A 16,607-nucleotide genomic window follows, 5' to 3' on the forward strand; every position below is an offset into this window, starting at 1 on the left:
TTTTAAGCATAGACCTGTTTTTTTTTTGTTTGTTTGTTTTTGTTTTTTATTTTTTTTAATAGTAGATTCTTTTTTTTTTTTTTTTTTTTTTTTTACTTATTTGTTTATTTATGGCTGTGTTGGGTCTTCATTTCTGTGCGAGGGCTTTCTCTAGTTGTGGCAAGCGGGGGCCACTCTTCATCGCAGTGCGTGGGCCTCTCACTGTCGTGGCCTCTCTTGTTGCAAAGCACAGGCTCCAGACGCACAGGCTCAGTAATTGTGGCTCACGGGCTTAGTTGCTCCGCGGCATGTGTCCCAGACCAGGGCTCGAACCCGTCTCCCCTGCATTAGCAGGCAGATTCTCAACCACTGCGCCACCAGGGAAGCCCCATAGACTTGTTTTGATTCCAAACTATGCCGTGGCTTTCTTCTCAACTCCTGACTCATGGCTACCCAGCTGTGTCTTCAACCTACCTCCCTGTTGAGGGAATGAACACACTATTTTACTACGAGCCTTTTGCTGACTTTGTTAACCAGGAAGAAGAACATATCTTGTCTGACCCTCATCTCAGTACCCGGAAATCCAGTGTAGCTTGGGGACCCCTATTCTGGAGCTCTGCAATAACTGTTTCTGGAAAATACTTTGGGCTTTTAGGAAAACTGCAATTCTAAAGAACTGTTCCTAAGGGGAATTTAGACTTGGGCAAAAGAGGTCTTGGCAAAATAACTTCATTGTACCTAGAGGAACCCAAATAATTTTCCTTGGCACCTAGCAAGATCCCTTTATGTAGATATTTACCTGCACAGTGAACCAGTCTGAAGTAGCCTGCTAGGTAGAGCTTATGGAGAGAAGGGGCCCAAATAGCAGCTTCTTTAACTGGATCACCTTGTCCTTTCTGGAGCTGAAAAAACTAGGTCATGGTAGCCTGAGCTTGAAGAAAGAGGAACCAGGGATCAGGGGATCTGAATTTCAGTCCTGATTACCCTAGTCAGCTGTGCATCCTTGAGTAAGTCAATTCACCTTTCTGGGGCTCAGAGATTCTGATATTTAACATGGAGCCGTTGAAGGGATTGGTTTCCTAAAGTCCTGGCTCTAAAGTTTTATGGTTGCAAATGTTCCTTTAGGCCAGAGACTGTCTTGGGTCCCCTGGTTGACCCTAATAACTGCACCCCACCCCCGTCAGTCTTACCTTGCCTGTGCCCAGAGAGGCCCAGCTGTCAGCTCTTCGTGCCTCAGGCCTTCTGTGTGTCGTGTGTGTGTTTTCTTGGAAGCTGCATATAGGACACTCATTGATGGGGGACTGTGGTCTGGAGCTAACAGTGAGATGGTAAACATCATGGAACAAGCAGCCCTTTCAGGCTCTCAACTTTGGCAGCACAGTGTGAAAATAATTCTTGGAAGCTGGGGCCTGGTGGCCGCTGCTTCTCCTCAGCCTGCCTGCCAGGTTCTACCAGAGCTCAGGATGGACCAAGCTCCCGCCTGGGCATGTAGCAGCCAGTACTGGTAGTTTTCCACTCTGAGAAACTGGAAAAGTGAGTTGGCTTCTCTGTCCAGGAGACTGGTGGGTAGTGGAGGCATCAGGAAACCACCAAGACAACTCAGCAGGCAAAATCAGGTGATACTTCTTTGCTGCAGGGTCTCTTGCTTCCCTTGCTATTTTCTGCCTTTTCATGCTGCTTTATATTTCATAATGTGGAGCTCAGAGGCAGATGAATGGGCTCTGATAAACAATGAGGTAGGCTTGGGGGAAATTAAGGGGACCTGACAATTAGGACTTGGGCCTACTTGGCAATTCTGAGTCTTTGCTATTGGCTGGGATCCCTTCCACAGAAGGAGTTTACCAAAAATAGTCATATTCAATAGGAAAACCACATTGGTACTGCTAAGAAGTGCCACGTTGGCTGCCCTGGGCCAAGGTTCATCCTGGTTCCAAAGACCCACTAGGATGAGAAAGGCCATCCAAGATCATCTTGTCTATTTTCCTGTGTCCTTTCTCTGAGGCCCCTGGCAATACTGATTCATCAAGACACTTTGCCTAATGGCTGCTTTGCTGGCTCTTGCCTCTGAATTCCCTTTCCTCATCCTTATATTCCTTGGTCTCAACTTCTAGACCTCCAGCCCCACTCCATTGTCTGAAGAGGGTTTGTAACACTTGTGGCCCAGAGCCTTATTCTAGCTTGAGCTGGGGATCCTCCACTGACTAATATTCATTTCAGAACTTCTCTTCCTTTCATGCAAATGCCCACAAAGCCCTTGAAAGAGCATCCCTGCTGCTCACTCTCCTCTGGAGATGGCTGTGAGCTGGGAACAAGATGGCGCTCACTCTGACAAACCTTGACCGTTGTCGGGGAAATGCAACCGAGCAGGGTATTTTTTCAGCAAACATGGGCTGAGTATCTTTTGTGGCCAGGCACTTTGGGAGGTTCGGGGGCAGAGAAATGAATCAGTTGCAGCACCTGCTCTGAAGAATTCAACTTGTGGTTAAGTTCACAGTCTCCATTCATCCATCCTTGCATTCATCCTTCTGTCCATCTACCCATCTCTCTACCTCTTTGTCTACTTATTTATTTGCCATATGTGTGTTGAGCATCTAATGGTGCTCTGTGTTGAGCATCTAATGGTGCTCTGTGTTGGCAGATGGTGAGGGGGAAAAGAAAGAATCTGATATGATTACTATTCTCAAAATTGCTTACAGTTTCAATAAGCAGGGAAACAAGCACAAGTAAAATGGAAACTCTCTGGCGAAGGTTGTTACCTAAAAGAACCCCCCATTTTCCCCACCATCACTTTTATCCTCATACCATGTTTTAGTGTTTTCCATAGTTTTGTCACACTACCTGAAATAGTAATAGCTAATAAGAGCTATAGTCAAATAGACAATTTGATTGCCTATTTTTTTTAAATTTATTTATTTAATTTATATATTTTTGGCTGTATTGGGTCTCCATTGCTGCACGCGGGCTTTCTCTAGTTGCGGCGAGCGGGAGCTACTCTTCCTTGCGGTGTGTGGGCTTCTCATTGCTGTGGCTTCTTTTGTTGTGGAGCACGGGCTCTAGGCACGTGGGCTTCAGTAGTTGTGGCACGCAGGCTCAGTAGTTGTGGCACACGAGCTCAGTAGTTGTGGCTCTTGGGCACTAGTGCGCAGGCTCAGTAGTTGTGGCACACAAGCTTAGGTGCTCCGTGGCATGTGGGATCTTCCCTGAACAGGGCTCAAACCTGTGTCCCCTGCACTGGCAGGCAGATTCTTAACCACTGCGCCACCAGGGAAGCCCTGATTGCCTATTTGATTGTTGAAAATCTATTGCCTTTTGTGTGTCTCCCCTACCAGAAAGTAAGGTCCATGAGATAAATCATTTTCTCTATCTTGTTCACTACTGTATCTTCTGAATAGTACCTTACACAGAGCAGAACCTTATTTGTTAAATAAATACACAAATAGTCATTAAATAAATATACTTGTTAAATAAATCCATGAACAAATCCATGAATAAATCCATGAATAAATCCATGATAGGTTGCAATAAAATATGTAATGGCCCAGGCTTACAAGGAAGTCTCAGATGTCTGCTGCCTGGTTAAATGTCATTAGTAGGGGCTATCCTTCTCTAACTTCCCAGGCCTTTGTTTTTAAGTTCTGTAATAATTAACAACATAAAACTCTTCTTTTACCACTTTTTCAACAGATATTTATTGAGGACTCAGTTAATGCCAGACACCCTACTAGAAACTAGAGAGACAACAGAGAGAAAGATAGACAGGATCCTGCCCTCAAAATATGTACTGTTTAGTGGGGAGACTGAAATTAAACAATTATTTGTTCTGCAAGTGTGAAAGGTGCTATAAAGGAAAAGCAGTGCATTATAAGCATTTAACAGAGATTTCTAATTTAGCTGGGGGCTCAGAGGAATTCCCTAAGGGAGGTGTGGTCTGAGAGCTGGAGGATGAACAGGAGTTAGTAGGTAAAGGAGGGGAAAGGAAGAACATTTCAGGCAAAGGGTACATCATGTTTAGAGAGACCTCGAGGCTGGAAGGTACTTTGTGTCATTGTGAAGTTGAAATAAGACCAGTGTGCTGGAATATAGAGAGCAAAGATCTGGGATGTCCCAAGATGAAGCCACATTATCCTGAGAAGAATGAGAAGCTGTTAGAAGGTTTATGTTAGGATAAGGCTTTAGGAAGCTCACCTGTGCTACTATATGGAGAAGGGACAATACGGGAACCAGGAGGAAGAGCTAGAAGGCATTATAGTTGTCCACATGTGAGGTGGTGGAGGTTGGGCCCTGCATAGGAGGTGCGGGGAAGGAGAGAAATAGCTGGACTTAAGAAATTTGCAGGTGATAAATTTGTGGGATTTACTGATGGGCCCAGTGATTCTCAGAGGCCAAGTTTACATCTCACCCCTTGATTGCCTCTTAGCAGAGGTAACATGTCACCTATCATCCTGAATTCCTCCTCTCCAATAACACTATATCCATCTCCAGGCAGAGGTTCAGAGACCCTGCTCCTGACTCAGGGAGAGCCCTTCTAGTTTTCGTCAATGTTGTTGCCACTCTGCTGTCTACACGCAATGGGCTTAAATCCTTCTGTGTGATGGAAGGGCTGGAGGGGATGAGGACGAGGGGAGCTCTGACACATTTGCATTTTTTTATGTGGAGAGCTGAAGCCTCATCTTCTCCCCCAGGTCCTCTAATTATCAAACTTGATTGTGCATCAGAGTCACCTGGAGGGCTGGCGACACCATACTTTGCTGGGCCCCATCCCCAGAGTGTCTGATCCAGTAGGACTGGGATGGAGACTGAGAATTTGCATTTCTAACAAGTTCCTGGGTGCTGGTAATGCTGCTGGTCCTGGGAGCATACTTTGAGGACCACGGCTCTACCACAGCGATAGATAAGGAGAACAGAGCCTTCGGGAGGGAGCTGATAGTCCTTTACACCCAGGAGAGTATCCTGTGTGGGATCTCAGTCTCTCTCGCTCCCTCTTTCTCTGTTAAACAGGGTAAATTCTTGTAAAACTTTAGTTAGAACACAAAATAGAAAGGATCCCTGAGCCCAGGAAATATAATGGAACTGAAATGTTCCATGAAGGCAGCTACAGCAGCAACATCTCTGTTGAAACTTCTAGGTTGCTGTTCCCAGGATAAGCAGCGCCTTGGTGGGCAAGTTCTTTGCAACAAGATCATGATTCACCCCGTGTGACCCTCCTTCCCCATTTCTGGTTTACTTTAGATGTTCCAGGAAGCAGTTCTCATTACACTCATGGCTCAGTGACTAGAGATACATGATAGCCAGGAATGAAAGCCCAGTGGGACTGTGAATGAGGATTTCTCTGGCTGTCTGGCGGAATCCCAGAGGATCATCCTGGGTCCAGGCTGGGAAGGATCTGGGAGCAGTGTGGTTGCACAGCAGAATCACCCGGGAGACTTTAGAAATATGTAGGTTCCTGGGCTCAGCTTCAGATATGCCAAAAACAAATCTCTAAGAGGAGGCTCATAAATATGTATTCTAGAACATCCCCAAGTGATTCTAAAGTAATTGGTCCATGGACTGGCTTTTGAGAACCACTGCCTTAGAGAGCGTCTACTCTGACTCCCTTGTTCTCCACAGGAAGAAACTGAGATCTAAAGAGGATGTGTGGAGTTTGCTCAGATCCTGCATAGTTTAAATCAGGGGTCCCCAACCCCCAGGCCTCGGACCGGCACCGGTCCGCGGCCTGTTAGGAACTGGGCCGCACGGCAGGAGGTGAGCAGTGGGTGAGTGAGCAAAACTTCATCTGCTGCTCGCTCTCCATCGCTCCCCATTGCTCGCATTACTGCCCGAACCATTGGTCGCATTACCGCCTGAACCGTTCCCCCTACCCCCCACGCCCCACCCCCTCCTGCCCCTCATCCATGGAAAAATTGTCTCCCATCAAACCGGTCCTTGGTGCCAAAAATGTTGGGGACCGCTGGTTTAAGTGGAAGAGCCAGGAATGAATTTGAAATCACTTGATTTTCAGAGGTTGTATAGTTTAGTGAGGTCATAGCCTCTAGAGTCAGATTCTAATCTGAGTTAGTATTTACTCAGTGAAAGGTCTTGGGCAGTTATTTAAAGTCTTACTAGTAAAATGGGTAATAAGTGGGAAACTTGAAATAATGAGTGACAAAATGCTTATCTCATTGCCTGCATTTGATAAATGCTTCTAAATGGATGCTATTCTTACCATATTTCATCGAATTTAAGAAACTGCTGACTCTCAGATGTATCATTACTTTCTGTGCCTCTAAGGAAAAAACAAAACAAAACAAAACTATCTATGACTCACTATTTGCTTGCAAGATGCACTCAGATTTGTAGAGATGTTAACATGTGAAAAAAAAAAAGGGAAATGTGGTATTCCAATTCTCTTTCCTCCACCCTACGAAGGTTATTATGTTATTAAATTAAATACTTCAACAATAAATGCAGATTTCTGAAGAAGCAGCACACAGTGTGCTAGAAGAACAGCAAAGGGGCCAGCATGGCTGACGGGAAGGGTAGGGTGGAAACGAGGTCCAGGACACTCAGGGCACAGATGATGTGTAAGGATTTTGAATTTTATTATGAGTGAGATGGGAAGTTAATGGAATGCTTTGAGCAGAAGAGTTACATGATCTGATTTACATTTTAGTAGATACATGGGACAAAAGCAGGCCAGTAGGAGGTTCTTGTTCTCTTCTCGGTGATAGGGGACAGTGAATCGGCCTAGATCGGTAGCACAATATTTGCAAAAGGTAGGTGGGATACAGGAATATTTTTAGAGTAACTAATAGGATTTACTATCACCTGATGGACTGGATATGAAGTATGAAAGGAGTCAAGGATGGGCCTCAAGATTTTTGGCTCAAGTCATTGGAAGAATGGAGTTGGCTGAAATGGAAAAAGCTAGGGAATGAGCTTTGTAGGGAGACTATATTTTACTCAACTTTCTTCTTATTCCTGATCTATATCTATCTCAAAGGTTTACCTTCTGTTTTCGATAAATGTTTTTTAAGCACCTATTCTCTCCCCAGATGTGCACTGAGAAACAAAAGAAATAAAAACAAACAAGATACCGTCCTTTTATTTTTCCCTCCAAAAGTTTGCCATCTGTAGGGGAGATGGGACTCACAGAAATAATTATATTACATAGCAGTCTGTACCTACTGCTCTGAGATGTTGAAAATGTCACAAATCAGAGGAAGGAGAAATTTATTGGAAGTGGTACTATCCTCCCTCAGAAATGCTTGCTTTAGTTGAGTATGAGTTCATTAGCCTGCAAAAGGAGGGTGCTAGATAATAACTTAGGCTAGTCTTTCCACTGCAGGTACACTGACCTCGCTGTACCTCCAGCAGCCAAGAACGCACTTCCCTTGAATTTCCTGTGCCCTTTACACGAAGCATGTTCCCCTCTGGAGTCACCTGGCTTGCTGTCTTCCTTCACTGAGCTCTCTGCTCAGTCAGCTTATCTCAGAGGTCTTCCTGATCTCTTTAGTTAAAAGAGAACCTATTCCCTTTCTGTACTTTATTTTCTTCACAGCATTTACCATCTCCTCCCCTATTAAATTTTTATTTGCTATTGTCTTCTCTCCCACCCTAGAATGTCAACTCTGTGATGAAAGGCACTTTGCTTTGTTTGCTGTTGTAACCCCATAAAAATCCCCCCCCCAATCATTGGGTGAATGAATTAATAACAATAGGATATTTTTAAAACCATGGATTTGGTAAGCAACAAGCAAGCAAGTAGATTATCATGCTGTGGGTGATGTTGAGATTGGACTGGATTCGGGAACGAACTTTGGTTTCAGAAGGGACGGAGGGTGCCAGAGAGCAGCTCACTTACTGATCTGCTGAGCTGCCATCAGCATCCTGCCATCTTGGGAGAGACAGCTTTCCTCGGGTCATTCTTTTGGCTAAACCAGAGCGGGGCAGTCTGGTGCACTGGGACAAACTTTGGGTTAGGACTCAGAGATGTGATCTAAGTCAAACCCCTATCGCTTAATAGCCATGGGACTTCAGCTGGTTTCCTCATATACAATTTGAAAATAATAGTACATGCCCTCCCTACCACATCGGGTTACTGGGAGGGTAAAAAACAGGTAGGCGGGCTTCCCTGGTGGAGCAGTGGTTAGGAATCCGCCTGCAGTGCAGGGGACACGGGTTCGAGCCCTGGTCCGGGAAGATCCCACATGCCGCGGAGCAGCTAAGCCCTCGTGGCACAACTACTGCAGCCCGCGCGCCTAGAGCCCGTGCTCCGCAACAAAAGAAGCCACCGCAACGAGAAGCCCACGCACCACAATGAAGAGTAGCCCCCGCTCACCGCAACTAGAGAAAGCTCGCGCATAGCGACGAAGACCCAATGCAGCCAAAAATAAATAAATAAATAAATTTATTTTTTTAAAAAAAGTCATTATAAATATTGGCTATATTTCCTGTGCTGTAAAATTAAAAAAAAAGAGGTAGGCAGTTGGACAGAACTTTTCAAATTGTGAAGAATTGTATTTTAGGGGTCAAGATGGCAATTGGGGGCACTATGACATGGCTGATAGCCAAAAGAGCCAGGAATGTCTGCCGTGGCGAGCCAGGCCCCCTCCCCAGGATGTCCCTGAGGGAAATATACACACAGGGGACAGTGGCAAAGGGAAAGCAAAGTTCTACTTTATCAGTAGCTGGGCTTGTGTCCTAAATGCCAATGCAGGTACTCTGGTAAACTGGACTGGGGCATGTAGCATGTGGGTTAAAGGCCTCCAGAAGCCTCTCCTTGCCCATTAAGTCACTGATGCTAAGGGCTAAAACACTTAGCACATGCAACAACATGTAGGAAAAACTTTGAGGAGGAGACCAGAGCAGACCTTTAGTCAGGGCGTGGCCTTTGCTACCTGATGGGATGAAGCAGAAGAGAGGACAGTGCCCTGTGTGTGACTTTGAAACGTACATTGACCTCACTCATTGGTAATTTTGGCCTCATTGGGATCCTGTATTAGTATTTCCTCATCCTTACTCCTCCCTTCAATTTCATGTTCCAGAGACTTCAGATTTTGAGAAGCTGATGCTTCATTCCTGAACCTCCCAGATTCAAGCATAATGATTATCTGCAGAACCAATCACCTCTGATGGAGAAATTATACATTTGACAAGAATAGGCAAAATGATGCTTTCAAATCTGACTTGGAAAATGCAGTGGACAGTAGCATAGAAGAGTTTCAGTTGGGTATACAGCCATGTTTCTTGTCAAAGCTGCCTGTGTATGGTTTTGCTTAATCATACTGTTTCTTAAAGTGTCAGCTGGTCCTTGACTCGAGTCATCCTTCCTTTTCCTAGGGTTGGACAAGAATCCAGGAGCTTTTCTAGGTGTGATATGGACAGAAGGACTTCTTGCCTTCAGCTTGTCATGATTATAGTGGATATCCTTATTCTCCAAGCCCTCCATGTTCTTCAGGGGCAGCAGTTTGGCTGTTTCTGTGCCAAGCTTGGGCACGATGCTCACATGAAACCATTTTCCCTTTGATGTTTTGCTACCTCTCCAGGGAACTTCTAGGAAAGGAGCTTGGTTCCTGTTAGCCCTGTAAGTTGCCTACCTTTGTCTCCTTCTAGCCTAGGGAAACCTCACCCATCTTCCTGCCACCTCTACTTCATCCTACGGTCCCTTAATGAGGGCAGGCTTTCCAGGAAGCCATTAGTCTTCAAGCAGTTTCTTATTTCTGCCCAGTAAACATAAATCTCCCATGGGGCGAAGGAACAGGAAGGCCTTGGCTGCCTGCTTTGGAAAGGGGCGTGAAAATATACAAATAAAAATCTCAATATATTATCCCACCCCAGAGGTTACTTTTTGAAAACCAGCTTCACTGACATATAATTGACATACAATAAACTACACGCATTAAAAATGCACAATTTGATCTGTTTTGACATATGTATAAACCTGTGAAATCATCACCATTATCAAGATTATGACCATATCCATCACTGTCAAAAGTTTCTTTGTGTCCCCTCGTAATTCCTTCTGCCCACTCCTTCCTTCCCTAGTAACCACTGATCTGCTTTCTGTCACTGTAGATTGATTTGTTTTCATTTTCTAGAATTGTATAATATACAATATAAATGGAAGCATACGGTATATACTCTTTTTGCCTGGTTCATACTCTTCTTTCCCTCAGTACAATTATTTTGAAATTTATCTGTGTTGTAGCACGTATCAATAGAGTATTCTTTTTTATTACTGAGTAGCAGAGATGGGACTAGGGTGAGGCAAGGGAGGTGCCTAGGGTGCAAAGTGCAAGCAGGTGCTCACCCTCAAGATCCTGCAAAGGCAGAACTGGGACTTCCATGACCCCGGGAGTGGGCACCTCCTTATATTTTGCACCCTAAGCACCTCACTTGCTTCGTTCTAATCCCAGCCCTGCTGAGTAGTATTTCACTGCATGGATATCGCAATTTGTTTATCCATTTACCTGTTGATGACATATGATTGTTTCCCAATTTGCGTTGTCTGTTACAAATAAAGCTGTTAAGGACACTCTTAAGTCTTTGTATGGACTTACACTTTTATTTCTTTTGGACAAATGCCTAGGAGTGAGTGGCTGCAGGACAGAATCAGTGTATAGATATATGGGTCTACTTCTGGACTTTCTCCTGTTTCTTTGGCATGTTTGTTTATCTTATACCAACATCCCACTGTCTTGATTTCTGTAGTTTTATAATGTTTTAAAATCTGATGTTAGTTCTTCCTCTTTGATCTTCTTTTTCAAAGTTGTTTTGACTATTCTGGGATCTTTGCGCTTCCATATGATTTTTAGAATCAATTTGTTCGTTTGTACAAAAATGCCTGCTGAGACTTTGATTGGGTAGAATGGACATCTTAATAGTATTGATTCTTTTGACCCATGAACATTGTAGTATATTATCTCCACTTATTTAGATCTTTAATTTCTTTTTGCAGTGTTGGGTAGTTTTTAGTGCACAGGTCTTTCACATCTTTTGTCGTGTTTATCCTTAAGTATTTTGTAATTTTTGATGCTACTGTAACTTGTAATTGTTCACCGCTAGTTTATAGAAACACAGCTGATTGTTGTATATTGATCTTATGTCCTGAAACCTTATTAAACTCATTTTTTAGTTCTAGTAGTAGCTTTTTTGTAGATTTCATCTGATTTCTTACATAACTGATCCTGTTATCTGCAATTAAAGGCAGTTTTATGTCTTTCTTTCCGACATGGGTGCCTTTTACTATTTTTTTCCTTTGCCTTATTGCCTTATCTGGAAATTCCAATATAATTTTTAAAATTGAGTTATAATTGACGTATAACAGTGTACTAGTTTCAGGTATACAACATATTGATCCTATATTTGTATATATTGAGAAATGGTCACCATAATAAGCCTAAGTTAACATCTATCACCATACATAGTTACAAAAATAATTTTTTCTTGTGATGAGAACTTTTAAAATCTACTCTCTTTGTAACTTTCAAATATGCAATACAGATTATTAAGTCCCATGCTGTACATTGCATCCCTGTGACTTATTTATTTTGTAACTGGAAGTTTGTCCCTTTTGATCCCCTATACCCATTTGGCTCAACCAATCTGTTCTCTGTATATATGAGCTTTTTTTTTTTGGTTGTTTGTTTTTTAGATTCCACATATAAGTGAAATCATATGATATTTGTCTTTCTCTGTCTGACTTATTTCACTTAGCATAATGCCCTCAAGAGCCATCCACGTTGTCACAAATGGCAAGATTTCATTCTTTTTTATGGTTAAATAAACCATATGTATGGTATGTATGTGTATATATAGCACATCTTCTTTATCCGTTCATCCATCAATGGACACTTAGGTTGTTCCGTAACTTAGCTATTGTAAATAATGCTGCAGTAAACATGGGGGTGCATATATCATTTTGAGTAGTGTTTTCATTTTCTTCAGATAAATACCCAGAAGTGGAATTGCTAGATTACATGGTAATTCTATTTTTAATTTTTTGAGGAACCTCCATATCGTTTTCCATGGTGGCTGAACCAACTTACATTTCCACCAACAGTGCACAAGCATTCCCTTTTCTACACATCCTTGCCAATACTTGTAATTTCTGCTCTTTTTGATAATAGCCATTCTAACAGATGTGTGCTATCTTGCTGTGGTTTTGATATGTATTTCCTTGATGATTAGTGATGTTAAGCTCTTTTCATGTACCTGTTGGCCTTCTATATGTCTTCTTTGGAAAGAAGTTAGTTGAGGAATAATTGAAATCTCCAACTACAATTGTGAATTTGTCCATTATTTTGTAATTTTTTTTTTGCTTCATTTGTTGTGAAACTCTTATTAGATGCATAAGTATTTAGGACTGTCATGTATTCTTGATGAACTAGCCCCTTTATCACTGTGAAATACCATCTTTATTCCTTGTCTTGAAATTTTTTGTGTCCGGTATTAATATAACCACTTCACCTTCATTTGATTAAGTTTTCATGGTATATTTTTTCCATATTTTCTTGTGACTTATCTGTGCTTTTATATTTAAAGTGTGTTTCTCATAGACCATATGTAGTTTAAACTTGCTTTTTAAAAAAAATCCAATCTGACAATCTCTACTTTCTAATTAGGGTATGTAGACCATTTATATTTAATGGGAGTTTTTATATGATTAACTTAAAATCTATATTCTTGCTATTTGTTTTCTATTTGTCCTCTGCTCTTTGTTTCCTTTTCTTCTGCCTTCTTTTCAATTAATTGAATTTTTATGATTGTTTTATCTTTTCTTGACTTATTAGCTATAAGTCTTTTAAAAAATATTATTTTAGTGCTTGCTTTAGGGTTTGCAGTATACATCTTTAACTAAATAAAGTCTATCTTCAAGTGATATTATACCACTTCACATAGAGTATAAGAACCTTTCAACAAGGTAACTTCCATTTTTCCCTTTAAGCCTTTATGCTATTGTCGTGCATTTTACTTTTGTGTATGTTGTAAACACCACAATATGTTGTTATTATTTTTGTTTAAATAGCCAATTACCACTTAAAGAGATATAAATAACATTAAAAATCATCTTATATATTTACCATGTAATTGCCATTTTGGGAAATTTGCTGTCATCTTTATCTTTGGTCCTCGTTGCATAAGGTGTCCTTTTCCTCTAGATGCTTTAAAAATTTTCTCTGTATTATCTGCTGTAAGCAATTGGATTATGATATACTGTAGTGTAGTTTTCTTCATGTTTCTTGTGCTTCAGGTTGTTAAGTTTCTTGGGTTTATAATTTTCATCAAATTAAAACAATTTTCCACCATTTTTTATTCAAATAATTTTCTGTCTTCCTCCCTCCTCTTTTTCAAGGTATCCATTTACATGTATATCTAGATGTTTGAAATTGTTTCACATCTTACTGATGTTCTGCTTTTTGTTTATTGATTGATTGATTGATTCTCTTTTCTTTCATTGTTTCATTTTGGAGAGTTTCTATAGTTGTCTTTATGTTCCTATTTTTTTCCCTCCAATATGTAATCTGCTTTTAATTCCATACAGTGTATTTCATCTCACACATTCAAGTTTTATCTCTAGAAATTTGATTTACCTCTTTTCTCTATCCTCTATAGCTCCCCTTATATTTCTGAACATATGCAACACAGTTATAACTATTTTGGTGTTTGTCTTTTCTAATTTAACTTCTATATTAATTCTGAATCAGTTTCAACTGATTTATTTATTTTTCTTATTATAGGTTCTATTTCTCTGCTTCTCTTAAAGCCTGGTATTTTTTTTTTTTTTTTTTGGCATGGGACATATCTGTACTAAAAAATTATTCATTGCTTATCTGAAATTTAAATTTAGCCAAGGATCCTGTATTTTATCGGCAATCCTATGTCCTAAGAGCTCTAGTCCCCTTGACCTCTACAGACTCTTACCTTTGTCTTCTGAGCTCAGGGAATCCTCCAGCCTCTGCCTGAGTTTTCACTCACTGTGCTACAAGCTGGACGTTCTGTCGTGGAAGTAAGCTTTTGCAATTGTGGGGTTCATCTTCTTTGTTTCCTGTCTCTCAGGGATTGCTGCCCTTTTTTGTCTGATATTCATTATGTTGAAATCCAATTTTTCATATACTATTACCATTTTCCGGTTGTTTCACCCAGGAGAATAAATCTGGTCTTTATTACTCTATCTTGGATGGAGGAGGATGTCCAATTCCAGAGGTTATTATTTTTAGCCAGAGTCCAGAACATGGTACCAATGGGGGCCAAAGCTGTGTGTTCAGTACCTTTATAGGAGAGTTTTTTTTTTTTTTTTTTTTTTTAGCTCTGCTCCATAGTTTCATGAAATCAGCTATCTCGGAAAAGAAAATGCTATGGATCATAAAAGGTACCTGGTGATTATGAGGACGACTCACCACTGTTGGGAAACTGATTAGAAATGCAAGTCTGCTAATAAGGAAATGGGGATGGGTCATAGAGTTATTACCAAATAAAAGAATAAATCAGCACATAACAGTATTGTCAGAGTTTGGACCAAAAGATAAAGTTGGTTGAGGTTCAATGCTTGGAAAATTGAACACTAATAAGTTTGGAGGCAGGACCAGGAAGAAAAGGCTGAGAGAGTCATAGTGGTCAAACTGGGGTCATAGAGGGGCCTAGTCCCTCTTTCCTGTCTAATAATCAATTGCATTCTAGCTGGGGGGTCTCTGAAAATAAAATAAAAGGATTTCCTCTCTTTTCTCTTTGGTTTCTCTTGGTTCAGCCATATGCCGCTATCCTCTGGGCATGTCAGGAGGCCACATTCCAGATGAGGACATCACAGCTTCTAGTCAGTGGTCAGAGTCCACAGCTGCCAAATATGGAAGGTGAGAATGGATGCCTCAAGAAAACCTGAGCTCTGGGTTGGACAGAATTACTGACTCAAGGGTCTAAGGAAGAAGCGTGGTACTTGGTGGGAGCTGGTGGGAATGGGTGAAGGACATCAAAGTGGACCTGCTCTGCATGTTTTCAGGCAGAGAATTTGGGGCCTGGCAGCACGTGCTGGTCTAGCAACCTCACCCTAACCACAGGGGCCCTAGAGCCACACCACCCACAGCAGATCGGCTTATTGATATGCAGTGCACTTGCTTTATCTCACGTTCTCACCATGAGCTACTGCAGGAAGTGGACTACAGTGGTACATATGGAAAAGTGCAGATTAGGTAGGTCACTGAGAGTTAGGAGACGCAGTCCTCTTCTCAGTGGGTGTCTGTGAAACATCAATCACAGTGCAAGGCATCAAGGCCTTAAATAGACATTGAGGCATCCAACAAATTCTTCCCTCCTCTCAAGGATACCTCACATAGAAAGGCCACCCTCATCCATAAACAAAGTATGTTGGGTTTCTTGTGGTCTAATATCAGGGGTCCTTTAAAACAATAAACTATTGCTTGTCAAAAATTATTGTCAAAAACTATTCAGCTTTTAGGAAGTAACCTTCTTCCTGGAATCTAGTTCTTTTGGTGTAAAGCATTGATTTCTGTTAAAATGGAATCATCCATAGGAAAAGCAATCCTGTAAACCTTCTCCATGATTTCTGTCTTAGTGTATGAAAGATTAGAGTGAAGTTTGGTGGGGTTGGAAGGGAGCAACAATGAGTAGGTGCCGTCTGTGAGAGAAGGCACATTCCAGGGAAGAGGGAAAGGGGTAAGAGCGTCCCAAAATAAACCTTATAATGATTTCACAGTTTTGTTTGTGGGTAGCTCAGCCTGGAGGTAGTAAAATGAAACCAGATTATTTACTATTCCCTGACATACTCTTACCCCTCACTTTCACCATAGGTTTCCATGGTTTTTTGCTGAGCTGCCATGCTCGCCCTGCTGGTTAAAATTCCACTACATTACACAACCCACACTGCAGATCTTATGATTCCTCCTTCCCCACTCTTATAACTTGATATCCAGGCAAGGAGGGGTTAGCCTTGTTATGCTGAGACTGAAAATGGGGGGTGGGGGTGAGGGTGGTAAAATAACTCAGTGGGGAATAGAGGGTAAGAAGGGTTTCACTGCATGGGACCTCCCTTGAGATCTCTAAATCAGGATGGGAAATAAAGGCTCCATGTCATCTGAAGGCCTCTAGCTCCCTGGTGGTGACTGTTTTTCTGGGTTTCATGGTGCCCCAGGAAGAGGGAACTGACCACAAGTGGGTACTGTGGTGACAGTCAGACTGGTAGGGAGAGCCCAAAAAGTCCATCTGGACTGGACTGCCAGCCTGCTCTCTCTCTTCAGCACTGAGCAGCTGCTTGCTGGGGACTGGTAAATAACTCTGTGGTTTCGTGGTTCCTTCCTCTACCCCCAACTCTCGTCAATCAAGGCTGGACTCAGAAGAAGGGGACGGAGCCTGGTGTCCTGAGATTCCAGTGGAACCTGATGACCTGAAGGAGTTTCTGCAGATTGACTTGCACACCCTGCACTTTATCACTCTGGTGGGGACCCAGGGGCGCCATGCAGGGGGCCATGGCATTGAGTTTGCCCCCATGTACAAGATCAATTACAGTCGGGATGGCACTCGCTGGATCTCTTGGCGGAACCGGCATGGGAAACAGGTGAGAAGAAGACACATCCAAACCCTGGGATGTCTGGGACCATATTTTGACTTAGGCTAGAAGAGGAAGTGCACAGGTTGTC

The 16,607-nt window shown here is 42.1% G+C and overlaps 1 protein-coding gene across 3 annotated transcripts in view; it reads left to right on the forward strand.

Moving 5' to 3' along the window:
* DDR2 (discoidin domain receptor tyrosine kinase 2) overlaps positions 1 to 16,607 on the forward strand; it is a 159,571-nt gene that overhangs the window by 107,885 nt on the left and 35,079 nt on the right. For 2 of the 3 annotated variants that reach the window (XM_068541173.1, XM_068541174.1), the window contains 2 exons: positions 14,705 to 14,807; positions 16,294 to 16,525. In XM_068541173.1, coding sequence (XP_068397274.1) covers positions 14,705 to 14,807; positions 16,294 to 16,525 — 335 coding nt within the window. Of the gene's footprint in view, positions 1 to 14,270; positions 14,330 to 14,704; positions 14,808 to 16,293; positions 16,526 to 16,607 lie in introns of those variants that run through there. The other variant, XM_068541175.1, reaches the window with a different exon arrangement.

This window comes from Eschrichtius robustus, chromosome 3 (genome assembly GCF_028021215.1).
Source record: "Eschrichtius robustus isolate mEscRob2 chromosome 3, mEscRob2.pri, whole genome shotgun sequence".
In the NCBI taxonomy this organism is placed as follows: Eukaryota; Metazoa; Chordata; class Mammalia; order Artiodactyla; family Eschrichtiidae; genus Eschrichtius; species Eschrichtius robustus.